This window comes from Neovison vison, chromosome 1 (genome assembly GCF_020171115.1).
Source record: "Neovison vison isolate M4711 chromosome 1, ASM_NN_V1, whole genome shotgun sequence".
NCBI lineage: Eukaryota > Metazoa > Chordata > Mammalia > Carnivora > Mustelidae > Neogale > Neogale vison.
In genome coordinates, this window is record NC_058091.1 from 117,593,689 (window position 1) to 117,610,486 (window position 16,798).

Genomic DNA, 16,798 nt, shown 5'->3' on the forward strand with positions numbered 1-16,798 from the left:
AATAACAGCAAATGGAAAGGAGCAGAAAGCAGGCTGCAGATAAGCAGACACCCCTAGGGAGAGTCCACACCCCCCCCCCTTACATTACCACAGTAGTTCCCCCGACCACTCACAGCAGCAGATTTGAGGGACCTAGTGAGGAGGTCCAAAGCAGCCTGCCTCGTGTCCTAATGGGCCTGCACGACTGTGACATCTTCCTGCCCCAACCAGGTTAGCCCAGGGTGATTGGACTAAGTGCAGGCTCTCTGATCGCCTGACCAATCATTGTCTTGTGATTTGTGTGCTGCCTGCTACCATTATTTAACTTCTAGTTCATGGGCAGTATCTCCCTCCAGAGACCTCCCTGAGGCCATGGCTGCTGAATCTTTGAAATCTACATGGCAGCTGGGAGCTGATCATAGGCACTCAGCCATTCAGCGGAGTTACTAAGCATTTGCAACATGCCAAACACTGTGCTAGGGGCTGGGCATCCAGCAGTGAACAAGACAGACCCATATCCTGAAGGCATTTAGTCAGTATTTGTAAAGCATTTACTCAGATGGGTAGATGTATGGATGGATGGAGGGGTTGGTGGGTGAGTAGATGAGGTCCACATCTATGTCATCTTCCCCGCTCTATGTTACTGCAAGGAAAAAGCTTTTTATTTTCCTGTGATCCCACAGCTGTTCTGGGTGGAGGGCAATCCTAGGAAATTTAGTCTTAAATTAAAGGTAGGGGGATAGGAAACTCAGGGAAAGTAAGAGACCCACTTAAGTGCATCTGTTTGGTGATGCAGAGGCCAGAAGAGACGCGGACCAGTAAATCCAGGGTGGGATTCATAGGGAATCCTATAGGACCCACAGGATCTCAGTTTCTTCAGATATTATCTGGAGCTGCTCAGGGACCTCTATGAAGCATCCTTGTCCAACAGGTGTTCCCAGCCTCGGTGCTAAGTAGCACTTGACAGTGGGGCAGCAAGTGTCCACCTGCAACCAGCACAATCATTGCTGCCCCTGATCAGTTCTCTTATCCTTTCCTCTGCGTTGCCTCCCACATGTAATTAACACCCAAAATAGAACCAGCCGGGCTTCAGCCATGACACCCTGACCTGTATATGCGAGTGTGTATTCTCCTTCTAGATCGAAAGGGCAACTAGGGGAACTGGCTGGGGCCTGGCTTCAGAAGCCAGAAGCTCACACTTCTCAGGCTATATCCCTGACTTGGAACCGGGCTGAGACTGTGACCTCAGCTGTAGCCTGGGCCCATCCTCGGCCTGGACAGAGGATAGGCAGGGGGTAAGGGAGGCAGGCCTGGCGTCTAGGAAACCACACAGACAACCTCAAGGAGAGGAGACAGAGCACCTTCTTCTTTTTGAAAATAGGACCCTTCTTATATAGCTGAGCCTGCTTGACAGAAGGGCCAGGAAAAGCAGTTGGTGCTCAGTGCCTGGTGGGGAACAGGGATGAAACTGACAGCTTTGTCACCCAGCAAGAGGCCTTGATGAGTTTCTCTAAGTCGTACCACCTTAACCCTAAACCAGCTCCTTGCTCATCTGAAGGTACCCCAAATGGACAAGAATTTTCTCCTTTTCAATGTAGATGAAACCACCCTGAGTCAGGGGCCTTTAGGGGATGAGTAGGTAGGGGATCCTTAGGTATGAAGGACAGAACAGAACACTGGAGAGAGAGGGGTGCGGAGGCAGGCAGTGGGCCAAGGCAGGTTCCAGCTTCCTGATTATCTGTCTTATCTCTACACGGATGGAGCAAACGACAGCACGAACAGTGGTGGTGGTGTCAGATGGTGCATAATGACGTGTGTGGGGATTTCAGCCCAGCTATCTCACATGGGCCTTTCACTACCTAGATGGGGAACCAGCCCAGAGAGGGCAAGCACGAACAGCTGGTGCACAGCCAGACGCCGGTCTTCTGACTCCCAGTCCAGTGCTTGCTCTCCTACACTATCATCTGGAAACACCCAGGGGAGGAATCCATGCCTTGGTCGTTGTTGTGTCTCCCCCCACCCCAACTCAGCACAGAGTTTGGGCATGAAGAAAGCATCTGATACATAATCATGGAATGGCCTGGAACTGACACTTGGCTGTCCCCCGTCAAAGAGCCCCAGCAGGCTCTGAGGCTTCGGGCATGGGAGTAGCTGGAAGGAGAGCAGGGCCGAGTGGCGGGCAGGGACGAAGGCCAGTGCGCCATGGTGGGAGCAGACAGAGCTGCAGCAAGGACGGGGTGGGCAGGTGTCTCCAACTCGGATTCACTATACCGGGCCAAGCAGCTGGTTAGAAACAAAAACAAACACCGGGATACAGGTTCCTGCTGTTAACAGCTTCAAACCGCCAGAGGAAAACTCCAAATAAATATAATTAGAAACTTGTAAAAACGTCCTCTCTGTAAACTTGCTCCCCAGGGTCTATCCTTTAAGCTCCCCCTTTCTTCCAGCACCACCCCCCAGCCCAGTCCCTGCATACCCTGACTCTCCACCCTCACCCAGAGATTCCTTAGATCTCTTTCCTTATTCTGGATCTTCCCTCCAGCCCAGGCCTCTCCTCAGCTTGGTGCCATCAGGAACCAGATGTGGACAGCCTCTGGCCTGGAGCCCCGAAATCCAAATCCCACAGCTCTCTAGGGCTATGGGTACAGCCACAGGGAAACCATAGGTAATAGTGAGGGCCACAGTGCCCTACTTAGGGGTCATCTCTTCACCCCAAGGCCAAACCCAATAGCAACTACAAAACAGCACCTCGGTCTGAAATGTTTCAGCTGGAGGAGAATACAGAGGGCTAGGCTTGGAGCTGAGAATACACCATACAGGACCAGGGACTGGGGCCTCCGGGTCCTGCCCAGATAGGATTCAGTTACCATCGCAGCTTCCCTACCCAAAGCTGCTGGATGCACACACCCTCACACACACGTACACGCACAGAAACACACACTTGTTTTGTAGACGCTCTTTCCAGGGGGAGTCTACCTAAGGATACAGAACAATCAGGTACTTGGGGCCCCAGGAAACCGGGGTGCGGTAAGCAAGGAGGAGTAGCCAAGTGACAGACTCGGGCAGGGAGCAGTAGAGGAGGGCCCAGGCAGAGGGCCTGAGCCTCAGGCAGGAAGGCCCAGAAGCCTGGGGGCAGGACCAAGAATTGCTCAAATGTTTTCTGCCTTCTGGCAGGAAGGATTTCAATGAGATGTGCAGAATCTCAGAGCTGAAGAGGGCTCTCTTGATACTCTAGTCCATTTCACAAGTGAGGGAGGGCATGTCAGTGATTTCCTCAAGGGCCCCAGTCCTCAGGCTCTGCGTCTACCAACCCACAGGCACCAAACGCCCCACCATACACCATTTGGAGCTGGCAGTATTCGGGCATGGGAGGACAGGCTGGTGACAGAGGGGCCAGTGGGGGGAGGGGAGGGTCTGTGTCCCCTTCTAGCCCAGGTGCCTAGCTCCTCTACCCCTTGGGCATCCCTGAGTTAGCTGCTGTATCACCTTTCCCCCAGCCAGGCGCAGCCGTCCCTCTGTTTCCAGACTGCTGTCTTCTAACTGAGCCTGAAGAACTTGTCCCCGGGTCTGGGCCTCTTGCGGGCACTGCCCGTCTCAGAAGCAGCCCTGCAGTTTCCAGCCCTGACAGGGACTCTTTCTTAGAAGTGGTCATGTGCTAGAGGTACGGGACGTCAAGGGAGGCCCACACCCTGACACGAGGGGTCCAGAGCCGGGGGTAGGGCCGGGGGTAAGTTCAGGCAGCGAGCCCCTCTGCCTCCATCTCTGCAAGAGGGTCTGAAACCATCCGTTCCCTTCCCCCACCCTCAATCCACGGCACCGGACCAAGCCATTCCACTTCTTGACTTCTCCAACGAAAACAAAACGCACATCGCCCTGCTTCCTTTTTCCTCTCACCGGAGCACAGCGCACGCACACACACACGGGTGGATACACACACACACACACACACACACACTGAATCATGCACACGCACGCTCACACACCCCAGTGAATGCACACCTCACATTCCCAAACTCACACCCAGGGCCAGCTCCTTTTACAACAGGTCCCAGCCGCTCACATCTCAAACCGGTTCTCATGCTCTCAGATTCCTGAAGGTTTCAGAAAACAATCTCCTTTAGGGGTGGCTGATAACTTTCTTCTTTCTCTGCCTGCGGTAATTCTGGCCTCGGTGTCTTCTGCTCCCCTCTCTCTCCTTCCGCTCTGAGGAGGCTCAAGGAGACGAGGGGTAAGAAGTGGAGAAGTGCTCCCCTGGCCCCAGGCTTCCCCCACCTCCCCGGGGGAAATGTCACTGAGAGAAGAGAGGTCAAAGGGATTCCTGAGGAATTTCTAAGCAGTCCACCCCCACCTTCTCCACCCTTCTGGAAAAATGGAGGTGGGGGAGACAGGCTTAGAAGCAACTGATTGAAGATCAGGCTCCAAGAGTGGGGACTCACTCTCTCTCTCTCCTTCCCCAGTGTGGCCTGGATGGGGCACAGGCAATAGCCGGCTGCCCACGGGGCCACCCTCACCCGCTGACACGGTTATGGTTTTCATTTCATATTTTGGAGGGAGGGGCTAGGAGGAACAGTCCCCTCACTGTAAGAGCTGGCCACAGGAGCCCAGGGAAGCGGGGAGGAGAGGAAATAGCCACATTAAAGAGGAAGAGAGGGGTGGGGGAAAGAGAGAGACACACACACATACACCCAGACAGAGACCCGGAGAGACGCGTGGAGACAGAGAGACACTGTTTGCCGCCAGATGAACGCTCTCAGTCCCGGGGATGGTGTTACTTGGAAACTCTAAATACATGACTTTATCGACATTTTATCCCTAATGAGAAGAAAAAACAACCAGGTAAACTAAACGGCCAGGCTGGCTCTCCCTGAGCCTGCCCTGGGGACAAGTTTCCCCCTGGGGAGGCCAGGAGACCTTTTCATTCAGCTGTAACCTGAGCCCTAAGCAAGGATTAGATCTTTTTAACCACTGCTGCACACCCCCCCCAAAAAAAGCAAAGCAAATTAATGCTTTTAAGTTAACAATTATCTTGGTTATCCAGTCTGTCTACTTTAAAATACACAGACAGGCACTTGAAAAAACACTCAAAACCATGTACCCTCGTGCTCACTCACTCCTGGTCACACGAGCTTACCCACCCATTCATCCACACACGGTTCTCAAAGACACGAAAATGTTCGTATCCAGGCTTAACAACCAAGTCACGAGAGACAGAGGCACCCAGCTCTACCTCCTGTGGGTGATGGCAGTGAATTTCTCTCTCTCGCTCTCTCTCCCCATCTCTCACATACACACATACACACACACGCGCGCGCACACACGCACACTCTATCCAGAGATATAATAATGGCACAAGACAGTTGCCTAGAGTCTTTGTAATTTAAAGAGACCCACTAGAGCTTCGACTAAAAGCACATGGCACTGAAAGCACACCTGCTGGCGTGATACCCAGGAGATCTGTCTGGGAGCGAGGGATGTCCACAGCACTCCATCTAGGGGTAAGGTTGCCCTGCCCAGTCAGTACTTGTCTTTCCTGCAGCAGTGGCCTGCAGATTTGGGTCCAGAGACCCTCTACCCCAACGGACCTGTCGTTTGGCCACCTCTGGTAGACCGGGCTGACACAGTTCCTGAACAGCAGCGTCAGAGGAGCTGAAATGACAGGCTTCGATTCTATGCCCGGCTAGACTTGGTGATTAGAAGGAAGATGCACTGTTAACTGTAGCCTGAATATAAGCAGGAAACAAAACTAGGAGGATGGAAGTTCCTTGAGGGCAGGGGCCTCCACTCTGGCTGCATCCCCTACCCCCAGCAGCACCCAGAGGGGTGTCTTGATGAAAAAGGGAGCCCCAGAGCACCTGGGAGGGGTTTTGAGTCCTTCTATTCCTGAAGGGTGAGCTGATCTCCCTGTGGCACCTGTCTCTTCTAGAAGTCTCCATGAGCCCTGGGAACCCCCCCGAATATACTGTTTGCTCCCTCTTTTGCCCCCAGCCCCCCAGTCTCACTAGGCCACTACAGACACAGGCTCCAACTTGAAAGAGGCCCTTATCTTGTCTCTAGATTACTGAATGAAATCTGTTCCTTCCTTCAGACTAAACTCTCTAGCTAATTCCATGTTATGAGTAAGTCAGCACACACTACAAAAGCCAGCTTTGTTTATGAAAACACAAGCAAATCCACAGTGGGAGAGGGGCTGCTCCCAGGCTGGGGGTGGGAGTGGGCTGTCTGGAACCAGAACTGGAGAAGAGGCAGTTTGGGGTTGGCCGGGGGTGAGGTCTGGTATGTGACAGCTGTGGATCTCTGGTCCTTGGGCTCTGTTAAAGGACAGGTTGGAGGAAGGAGGTAGTTGAAGAGGTTGCGTTTGGGAGAAAGGACTGGCGTGGATAGGGCACCATCCTTTTATCAGAGTGGGAGCCCATACAGTACACAAGAGCACCTTAAGAGCCAAGGGCTCAGGCTCCAGGACATAGCGACCTGACTGCCAGAGACTCAGGCTTCCCCAACTCCCAAGTTCAACTTTCCCTTCTGGCTCAGCCACTTTCACACCCCATCTTGGCTTCAGGAGCCCCTGGGACAATAGGCAGAATCATATCCTCCTCCGCCAAGCCTTGCCAGGAGGAATTTTCTTTTTGTCCATATAAATCTCTTCCTGGGTGAGGACATGATGGGGGAAGGGTGCAGCAAGAGGTCAAGGGGGAGGGGAGGCTGTCCCCAAGAGAACTGTAGCCCACCAGCCTGGTTTTTGCCAGCAAAGCCTTGGGACTGGCCACGCAATGAGCCTGGGGTCAGTGATGGGGGCTGGAGGGCCTCCCTGTCTCTCTCTCTTTAATTCCTAGAGGGATCTGTCAGAGCTCCCCGGCCTGGAATTTTACTTTGTTATTTTAATGCAATTCTGACCTGGATTTAAATGGAATTGGAAACCCGAGGCCTTAATAAATAAATATTATGATAAGAAATGAAAGCCATGCAAGACGAAAGAGATTTCCCCCCAAAGAGGCAGAAAGCGACATTCTTGCTGGGAACCAGTCAGAAATTTTCTTCTCTTCTTCAGCGCCCTACCATCCAGTGAGAGATGAGCTGGGCTTTCCAGAAAAGATCCTATTTTTCTTTAACATTTTTCTACTGATAAGACAACAACTGGGAAATTTTGTCTGACTTTGCATGAGGGTTGGGGGTGAGGGGAAGAAATACATGGCGTGGCTGAAAAGTTTCATTCTCTCCGTCTCTCCAGGCCACGGCTTAAGTTTCTGGCAGTGTCTGAGAGAAGGGCAGAGTCTCTCTCGTACTTTTGGAGGACAAGAAATCTTTCGAAGATGCTGGGGCGGCAGTGAAGTCGGGCAGAATTCTGAGGTGCGTGGCGACTTCTGCACAGGGCCCCCCAAACTTCTCACTCCTCTGTGTCGCTGCGGGCTCATCCAGCCTCTCGCCTGGGACGCAGCGCCCTGAGGTCAGCTCCCCGGCCAGAGTGCGGGTGCATGGTGCTGGGCTCTGACAGCCGCACGCTTTGCCCAGCACCTGCCCTGCCCCTCCAAAATCGCGCCCCCGCCCTCGGGCCCCGCGGCCCCCGCAGCTCCCGCAGTCCCGCCGCCGCGCGCCCCTCCTTCCTTACCTTGCGCGGCTTTGCTGTGCTGGGCGGCGCGGGCGTGGACCAGCAGGACGAGCAGGCAGAGCCCGGGCACGCGCCCCGAGCCCATGGCTGGAGCCACCCGCAGCCGGGCGGCCGGGGCCGGTCTGGCAGCCCCGGGAGGGCGGAAGCCGGCGGGGCCCCCGCGCGCCGGAGGGGGGAGGGGAGGGGGCGCCCCGCCGGGGCCGGGCCGGGGGCTGCGGGCGCGGGGCGCGGACCGCTGCGCCCTCGTCGGGAGGCTCCCGATGCTGCCGGCTTCTCCCGGCCCGACGCCGGGGAAAGCGAGGCGGAGAGCGCGAGAGGCTGGGGGCGCCCGGCGCCAATGACGGAGGGGACCCACCGCCCTCTCCGAGCTGGGCTCTGCTAGCGGCGGCGGCGGCGGGGCTGCTCCGTATAATCCCACCCAATTCCCAGCTTCGCCCGAGGAGAGCTGCCGCCGGAGAGCGCGCAGAGCCCGAGCGAAGGACCTGAGAAAGGGGAGGGGAAACGCAGCGCCAGAAACACGCCCTTTCTGCCTCTCTTTCTTCCTCTCTTGCTCCGTCTCAGTCTCTCGGGCTCCGTCTCTTTTTCTTCGCCTTTCTCCTCCTCCTCCTCTTTCTCCTCCTCTCCTCGCTCCTTTTCGTTTTCTTCCTCCTCCCCCTCCTCCTCCACCACCTCCTTTTTCGTGCCCTTTTTTCTTTCAAATGGGGCCTCGGCGCGGCGGCCGCTCCCCCTGCGCGCCCGGGCGCGGTGGCCCCCTCCCCAGGCTGCCGGGCCGCTGCCTGCAGGAATTTACAATCCGGCGCTGGGGGAGCGGGGCCGGTCTCCATGGAGACGGCTTCCCCGGGAGCAGGGAGGTCAGGCGCAGACCGCGCACAATCAATGGATCAATGCAAGCCCCGCTCGGCTCCAGACCAAACAGCACCGGGCTCCGGCTCGTTCTCTCTCCCTGCGGAAGGAGTGGGGGAGCTAGGGTGCGCCCCGGCGCTCGCACGAGATGAGGGCTGTGCGACGCAGGTTTGCACGCACACCTCCACGAGGAGACAAAGAGAGCTCCGGGTGTCGGGGAGGCTGGGGTGGACGGGATCGCACGGGCACTCCGGCACGCCCGCCCGACGCAGCCCGACATGCGGGACACAGCCACATGGGACCTCGAAAAACCAAGAGGGGCTCCCACTTCGGGCCGAGGGCCACCCTGCCAAGTCTTAGCTCCAGCGCACCCCTCACCCCCGCCACCCTCGGGTCTCCGTGCTCCTTCCTAGCACTGAGTAAACTTTAATTGAGGACCAAGAAGAAAGTAGCCTTCCCCCGGCTCAAACTCCGGGCCCCAGGGCGACTCCTTTGCAGTTCTGGCCTTGGAGGTGGCCCACTGAGTTACCTTACTCATACAGAAGTGAGCTCACATATAAAACGCTCTCATGCCCTCAGCACAGGGGCAAGAGCTAACCCAGGAATATGTCCATGCGTGTAAACACAGACACAAACATCTGCACATAGCGCTTCTCCAAACCTGCCCTCACAGCCTCAGGATGCGGTCCCAGCCAATCCATTCTGAGCTCTTCATATTTCCAAAAGCTGGGCAGTGGAGGAAAGATAAATGATATTTGCAAAAAATAAGGGCAAAAGATATAAAAGAGCCCATGGACACTGCCTTCTGGGCGAATTTACAGCTCAGCATCTTCTCTCCTTTTATCCTAGAGGAAAGAGCCCTTGAAAAGGGTGGTGAGGGCTTTCTTGGAGTCTGGGGCTCAGTCAGTCAAGTTCTAGGCAGTTACTTAAGCTTCAGAGCCAATTTTTTTCAGGGAAGAAACAAGCAAGACCCAGACCAACCTCAGAAAGCCCTCAGTTTACCCGGGAGGAAGGGAAATGACCAGAATCACCTTGAAAGTAACTGTTCTTAAACGACCTTGACACTGGCAGCCCACATCAACTAGGTGACAGGTGTGACATGTCAGAGGTCTCCTGAGCCCCTAGGGAGAAGAATTGAGCCCTTCCTTCCCTTGGGATTGAGTAGAAGAGTAGGAAGATGGAAACAGTTTCAAGCATTTGGGGTTTAGTCCTGGTTCTGTCTTGGGACGAAGGTTGCCTTTGGGTTAAGTCACATCTCAATGAGCCTCGGTGTTATCTAGAAAACAAGAGGGTGGATTAGCTCCTTGGTGAAAAAGAAAAGAGAGAGAGAGAGAGAGAGAGAGAGAGAGCCCTTAGGTTAGGAAGCCTGGGGGAGGAGGTCTTGAGAACCCTTGGTTGTCCTGAGAGATGATGGTAGGGACAGAAGCACGCAGATCACTGGAATGGTGTGGAGGCCACAAAAGGTTGGGTCAAGTGTTCTCCCAGGTCCCTTCCAGCTCTGTCACTCTAGGACTCCCTCCCTCCTTCATTCCATTGGCAAACCCCTCCCCTTAAAGCTGCTTTGCCTGCTGTCACCAATTATGTATAGGGCTGGGGGACAAGTACAAACTTGCCATCCTTTCTGTCCCAAAGAAGAGAGTGGTTAGAAGAAGAAGGAGATGAAGAAGAAGAAAGCAGAGGAGAAGGAGAAGACGAAGAAGAAGGAGGAGAAGAGGAGTTATTAGACGTTGTCAGATGGTGCCTGATCTACATGGGTACACAGGGAGAGAGCTGAAGACCCCCCACCCCGAGGGCAGGGAAAGGAGATTGCACAGTGCCTTGCTTTTTCTCTGCTTTGCTTTGGACACTTGTGTGAACTTCTCTGGGTCCTAGAGAAGAGAGCTCCAGCTTACCCTCTAAACTGCAGGGTAGGTGGGCATGAAGGATTCTGTAGGGACAGATTAATAGATCACCTCAAACCTTGTCTCTAGTTTAGTATGATTTCCTGGTCCCCTGAGTGTGGCCATTGCCCTGCCTTAGCCGCCAAGTCTCTGGGAGACTTGGTGTCTTTTACTCTGGTTTCCTTTTTTCCCCCTCATTCTGCCAACTTTTTCTTCATCCCTCTAGGACCAGGGAAGCTTCCTCCACATCTGGGCAGAAGAGGCAGTTCCCCGCCCTTCTCCCCGCCATCCAGTCTGGTCTCAGCCCACCCCCAGCCTTACAGAGGATTCTGTGGGAGCAGAAGCAAGGCTTCTATCTGGGCACTGTTAACTGGGGGGCTGGTCCCACAACCCTCTGCCCTGTCCACTTCCGCAGGGGCTCATAACTGGGTAGCGACGTTGGAAAATGACAAGGAAGAAATCAAGAGATGGCAGTTGCAGGTGGTATTACAAAAGAAGCAGCCTATGCTTGCCATAGCATAGCCGCATCGGCAGGAGCAAAGTATTCCTGGGTTCTCTGGGGCTCCCACACTCTCTCGGGCCACAGTGTGCTTTCTACCTTCACTTTCCTTTGCGGTTGCTTCCGACATTCATTTCCCTCTAATTTCCCCTGCAGAAGTCCAGGGAGAAAACTGGGCTGGGGACCCAGCCTGATGCTGCTTAGGGATACCTCTGCCAGGGCCTAGCACACTCAGAGGCTTCCGCATCCCTGCCAAGTCTCCTTCCATGAGACTTTGCTTTTTCTCAGCTCCCCAGCTTCCGCATCTATAAAATGGGTCCATTTGGGCTCCTGGGGCGTGCAGTTGATTAAGCAGCTGCCTTCGGCTCAGGTCATGATCCCAGGGTCCTGGAATCGAGCCCTGTATCGGGCTCCCTGCTCAGTGGACAGCCTGCTTCTCCCTCTCCCTCTGTCTGCTGCTCTGCCTACTTGTGCTCTCTCTCTTTCTATCTCTCTGTCACATAAATAAATAAAATCTTAAAAAATAATAAAGTTTAAAAAATTAAAAATTAAATTAGATTTAAAAGGCAAATCTCAGCTCTGTTAACTTTCTAGCTATGTGACTTCAGGTAAGTTATTCAATCTCAGTGAGCTTTGGTTGTCTCATCCCAAAAAGGGAATAAAAACATCCACCTTGAAATGTTATGGCATTAATTGAATGAAATGATGAATGGAACCCCCCCGGCACATAGTAGGCATTCAGTAGGCAGTGGCTACTGCTGTTCTTCTGACTGCTTCTCAGAAGGAACAAAGGCCAGAGTGTTTGATAATAAAGGGATAGTAATGCCTGGGAACAAGCAGTCTTGTCCTGGGCCAGACTTTGATGCTGCTGGGTGTAAGAACAACTAACTGGGTTCAATTCTCACCACCCCCAATAGGTTCTGTTTGTCACATGATTTTTTTTTTTTAAGATTTTATTTATTTATTTGAGAGAGAGAACATGAGTTGGGGGAGAGAAACATGAGCGATAGAGAAAAGGGCGAAGCAGACTCCTGGCTGAGCAGGGAGACCCAGGTGGAGCTCGATCCCAGGACCCCAGGATCATGACCTGAGCCCAAGCCACTCAGGCACCCCTGTCACACGTTCTTACTGAGAAGTTTCCAGAAATGTCATGCACTGAACACATTACACTCATCAGCATCACTTTCAAGTTGGAGAGTAGAAAGGTAGGTAGGGTAGCGCCAGAATCCCTCCTTCCCTGCCACCTCACACCTCCTACCAGCGTGAAGAAGACCCAGACACTCAGACAGATTAGAGCACATAGCTACCCTTCACTGAGCGCTTTCTGTGTGGGTCAGGCACTGTAACAGGCAATCCACGGGAAGCCTATCAAGCAAGAACTACTATGCCCATTTTGTTGATAGGAAAATTGAGGCTCTTAGTCAGCCAGATGACTGACGACGAAGGGGCAAAGCCAGGACTTGGGCCCAGACTTGACTCTGAAGCTTGTGCACCTCCTCCATTCTGTATCCTGTCTCCTCCGAATCCACAGAGAACTAACACATTCTGCCCACTGTTACAGTTTAATCATTCAGGGCAGGCTGAGGGTCACAGACCAGCCCCATCACATGTAAGAGGGAACAGGGCAGTCATCTTGCTCTGGAGGATCATGTAAGAGTACAACTTCAAAAGGCTTTAGCCTTTGGGGCTCCTGGGTGGTGCAGTCAGTTAAGCATCTGACTTTCAGTTTGATCTCAGAGTCCTGAGATCAAGCCCCGGATCCAGCTCTTTGCTCAGTGTTGAGTCTGCTTAAGACTCTCTCTCTCCCTCTTGAGTAAATAAAGAAATCTTTTTAAATTTATTTTATTTTATTTTTTAAAAAGCTTTTATTTATTTAATTGACAGAGAGACAGCGAGAGAGGGAACACAAGCAGGGGGCGTGGGGGAAGGAGAAGCAGCCTTCCCGCCAAGCAGGAGCCCGATGCGGAGCTCAATCGGGGGACCCTGGGATCGTGACCTGAGCCGAAGGCAGATGCTCAACAACAGTCACCCATGCGCCCCAAGGAATCTTTTTTAAAAGTGGGGGCTTTAGGCATCATATTTGTCTGGTGAGAGGTCACATGACTTGCCCAAGGTCACACAAATTTAAGAGGCGAAGCTAGAAGCAGAATCTATGTCTCCCCTGACTTCTGACTGTTAGGTCAGTGCTCCTAAGCCTGTACCCTCCGAACTGCCAGTCCTACCCCTTCCAGTTCTCGCTCTTCCTCTTCCCGACGACTTGATCACTCATGAAACCTCCCATCAAGTGGAATAAGGTACTTAATTGCCTACCTTGTCCCCAGTACATGCTGTCCCAGGCCCTCTAGGGTTTGCAGAAGAAATAGAAAATGTGATTTCTGACTCAAAAAGATATATCAGCATTAGTGTGTAGGGTTCCAGACCCCTGGGCATCACCAGGAAAATCCCCTGAATGCTGGAATCTCACCAGGAAGGCAAGATCTGTATATGCAAAACATACTATGTATCTGCAAATGCAACATCAAGCAATCGGCGGCAACGAGCCATGGAAAGCCACCACACAGAAGTTGGTCATCCAAGAATTCGTGAATGAGGAGGGATTTGAGGTGAATCTTGATGACACTTAGAAAGAAATCGATGGACAAGATAGAAATAGAAACAAAAATCAGTGACTGGCAGAGAAAAAAAAAGAAAGCTCAGAACAACCACCAAAGAAATGGAAGAAGAGGGGCAGGGCGGATCATACCAGGTCAGCAGACACATTGACCCTGGTCGGTCCTTGTGTCCCACCTATCTGGGATGGCTCAGGAGCCATTTGGCCCTATAGGCAGAGGATTGGAAGTAATGCTCTCGAAAGTCTTCCAGCCCTGGGATTCTAGGACTAACTTGCTCCAAGGCTTTTAGTTTTGCCTTTTTAAGAGAGGTCTACCAGCAGCCCTGCCAAGACTTGGGTGAGGAGGGGGGACAGCCTGGTCCAAGCTGCCCACACCTATTCCAGTCTCCTCTGGCCACTTGGGTGGCCTCCTCAGCCCCTCATCCCAGTGTCCTCCCAGCCCTTCCTCCCTGCCCACCCCCACACCTGAGTCACTTTGCCACCTGCTTCCTTCCCACCTGTTCCCTAGCTGCTTCCATGGAGGAAACAAAAATACCCAGCCTGCCAACTGGCATCGACATCAATGTGTGGTTCCAGACCCCTCCACATCACAAGGCAAGTCTCCAAACAGCCCCAAGTCTGTGCTCTGTCCCCTTCTACACAGCTGCTCTTCCAAACTTTGGTTTCTCCTCTGCCATCTAGCCCCCTGACTTCTCCCAGCAGTACCCTCAACTCCTATTTCATGGAAAAGCCAGAAGCCATCTGGCATGAACATCTAATCCCCTCCCTCCACCCCACCCCCCCACTGCTGGGACAAGGGTCCCTCCTTTTGGCCAGGGCCAACCCTGCATACATGTGCAAGGATCCCATCTTGTCTTGGCCCTACAGGGAGCTGGAGCTGTCCATTACCTCCTCCCTCTCCTGAATCCCTCACCTCAGCTCCTTCTCCTACAAACACAGTACAACTTGCATCATCCTACAAACTTCCCCATATCCTGCCTTCTCTGTCCTTCTGGGCTCCTGGACGTTTTGGAGGAGCACGCCGGTTGTTCATCTCCACTTTGCCGCTTCCCGTAACCCCTCACCCTAGTGCAATCTGGCCTGGGGCCCCTCTCACACACATCTGCTGGGGCTCCAGTGACTTCCACATCTCCACATCTGGGGCTCTGTGCCAGTCCTTATCTAGCCTGACCTCCCTGCGTCATCAGAAGCCTTTGAACATTTTTCTTCCCCTTCTTGGAGCCCTTTCTTTTCCCAGATCCCCTACTGGCTGTTCTCCCTCCACTGGCCTCTTAAGTGTTTCTAGCTTGGATTTTCTCAATTCTCACATTACATGGCCTCCCTAGGGACTCTCACCCAGGGACAGCAAGGGTGGTGAAAAGAGTGTTGGCTTTGTGGTCAGACAGTTCTAAGTTCAAAGCCCAGCCCATCAGTGGGTGAGTTTGATCAAGTTTCTTCATGTCTCTGAGCTTCAACTTCCTCACCCGGCCACGGAGAAGGACACAATTCTGACCTTGCAGCCTATTGGACATTTACTGCTGATAAGTCTCATGAAAGTCCCAGCACAAGGTGGTGGGCAATTTGCTCCACACTGCAGGGCCCTATGGCTCCAGCTGCCACCAATGTGCTGAGACTCCCAGATCTACATCCCTAACCCCCACATTTCTTCTGGCTTTTATGCTATGTCTCCAGGGGCACCTGGTGGCTCAGTCATTAAATGTCTGCCTTCGGCTCAGGTCATGATCCCAGGTTCCCCAGATCAAGCCCGCTCTGCAGGATGCCTGCTTCTCCCTCTCCCACTCCCCCTGCTTGTGATCCCTTGCTTGCTGTCTCTCTCTGTCAAATAAATATGCCATGTGTCCAATGTTCGGATCTCAATCTCTAGCTCCTTTCTCTCTTTTCTGTCTAGTTCTATATTTCTGCCTACTTATAGCTCATTCCAATGGCATTTTTCAAGACCTTAAGCTGAACTGACACCCCATCAAACTCATAATTCCTCTCAACACTCTCCCCTGAACTGTCCTCTTCCTGTGATCTCTACCTTGGGGCTAACGGCCCCATAACCCACTCAGCAGCCCCAGCTAAATTTCTCCAGGGCTGGAAGGCCTCTTTTTTTCTCCCCATCTAATAAACCACCATATCCTGTGAAACCTCCCTCAAATCCATCCCTCCTGTCAATCCCCATTGTCCCTGCCTTCATTTAGACACTCACTGTGTCTCCTGGGTACCATTGCCTGACAAGGGTAAGTTCCAGACCACTAGTATGGCCTACGGGGCCCTCTTTGCCAGTCCCGGACCCTTCTCTCCAATGACATCTTATGTTTGTCTTCTGATCTCGCCATCACTGTACCCAGACCACACCATGCCTGGCATATGCTACGTTCTTGCCAGTTGGAAAGCCACAGCTGCCCTTCAAGATTCAGCTTAAATGTGCCTTGTTGCAGGCCTGGAGCTCAGTGGTCCTTGAGATGGCCCTAGCCATGCTGAACTATAATGGCTGTGGTCTTCCAAACCTTTGAGACCCATATTGGTCATCACTATTTCCCCAGCCCTGAGCACATAGTGGTGTTCAGTGAATGTTAATTAAATGAACGAAAGAATGCGGGAATAGTGAGCTCATGGAATCCCAAGGAGATTCAAGGGGATCCCAAGAAACATCTCTTGACCTGTCTCTCTGCCTCCCGCCAGCCTGAGAATGCTCCGGGTTCCTGAAAGGACTGGTGGCTCCAGAGGGTTAAATGGAGGGCCAGGGTGGAGACTTCAAACTAAAGAAAAGCCACAGAGATGCAGGAAGCCTAGGAGGTGACTCTGGCCAGAGACCCTCAGATTCTGGAAGAGAAAGCCCCAGAACCGGAACCTTGCAAGCCAGAGCCCAGGACCTCCCCAAAGGCCAGGGGCCAGGGTGGATGGGGCCACGTCCACAGGCAGCTTCTTTTGGGGGGAAGCAAGCTCAGGAGGCAGAATCCCCGTCCTCTTTCAACCACTCTATCAAGATCTTTCCCACCAATGGTTACAATCCCATCATAAGAGGATCATTCCTTTGAGCTCTACCTTGTGTTCCTTGGGTCCTAAATACAAATATCACTGCAAGACAGAGTAATGAGATTAAGCCTTTGCCAGTTAAGTCTTTAGTTACTGGTTGAAACCTTAACAAAGGTGTGGCAGAGGACAGGCTATAGGGATGCTCCTACCTGAGCTCCCAACTTTGCTGACAGCCAGCTTAGCTGTGCTCCTCCTGACCTGTTTCCCCATGGCTCTCCTCCCCAGAGGAAAATTGGTTCCCTCTGACCTGTTTCCTCATGGTTCCCTCCCCAGAGGAAAAGTTGGAGAGAAAGAGGGGGACCCCTACCCCTCCACCTAACAGTGTAATTCCTCTGGTACCTTGGATCAAAGAAAGGATGAGG

The 16,798-nt window shown here is 53.1% G+C and overlaps 1 protein-coding gene across 3 annotated transcripts in view; it reads right to left on the reverse strand.

The window, feature by feature from the left end:
* SCUBE3 (signal peptide, CUB domain and EGF like domain containing 3) overlaps positions 1 to 7,667 on the reverse strand; it is a 36,941-nt gene extending 29,274 nt beyond the window's left edge. For all 3 annotated transcript variants that reach the window (XR_006385204.1, XM_044254926.1, XM_044254919.1), the window contains exon 1: positions 7,583 to 7,667. Coding sequence is in view for 2 of the 3 variants with exons in the window: in XM_044254926.1 (XP_044110861.1) it covers positions 7,583 to 7,667 (85 nt within the window). In the remaining variant the exon portion in view is untranslated. The remainder of the gene's footprint in view (positions 1 to 7,582) is intronic.
* Positions 7,668 to 16,798: the final 9,131 nt, after the last annotated feature.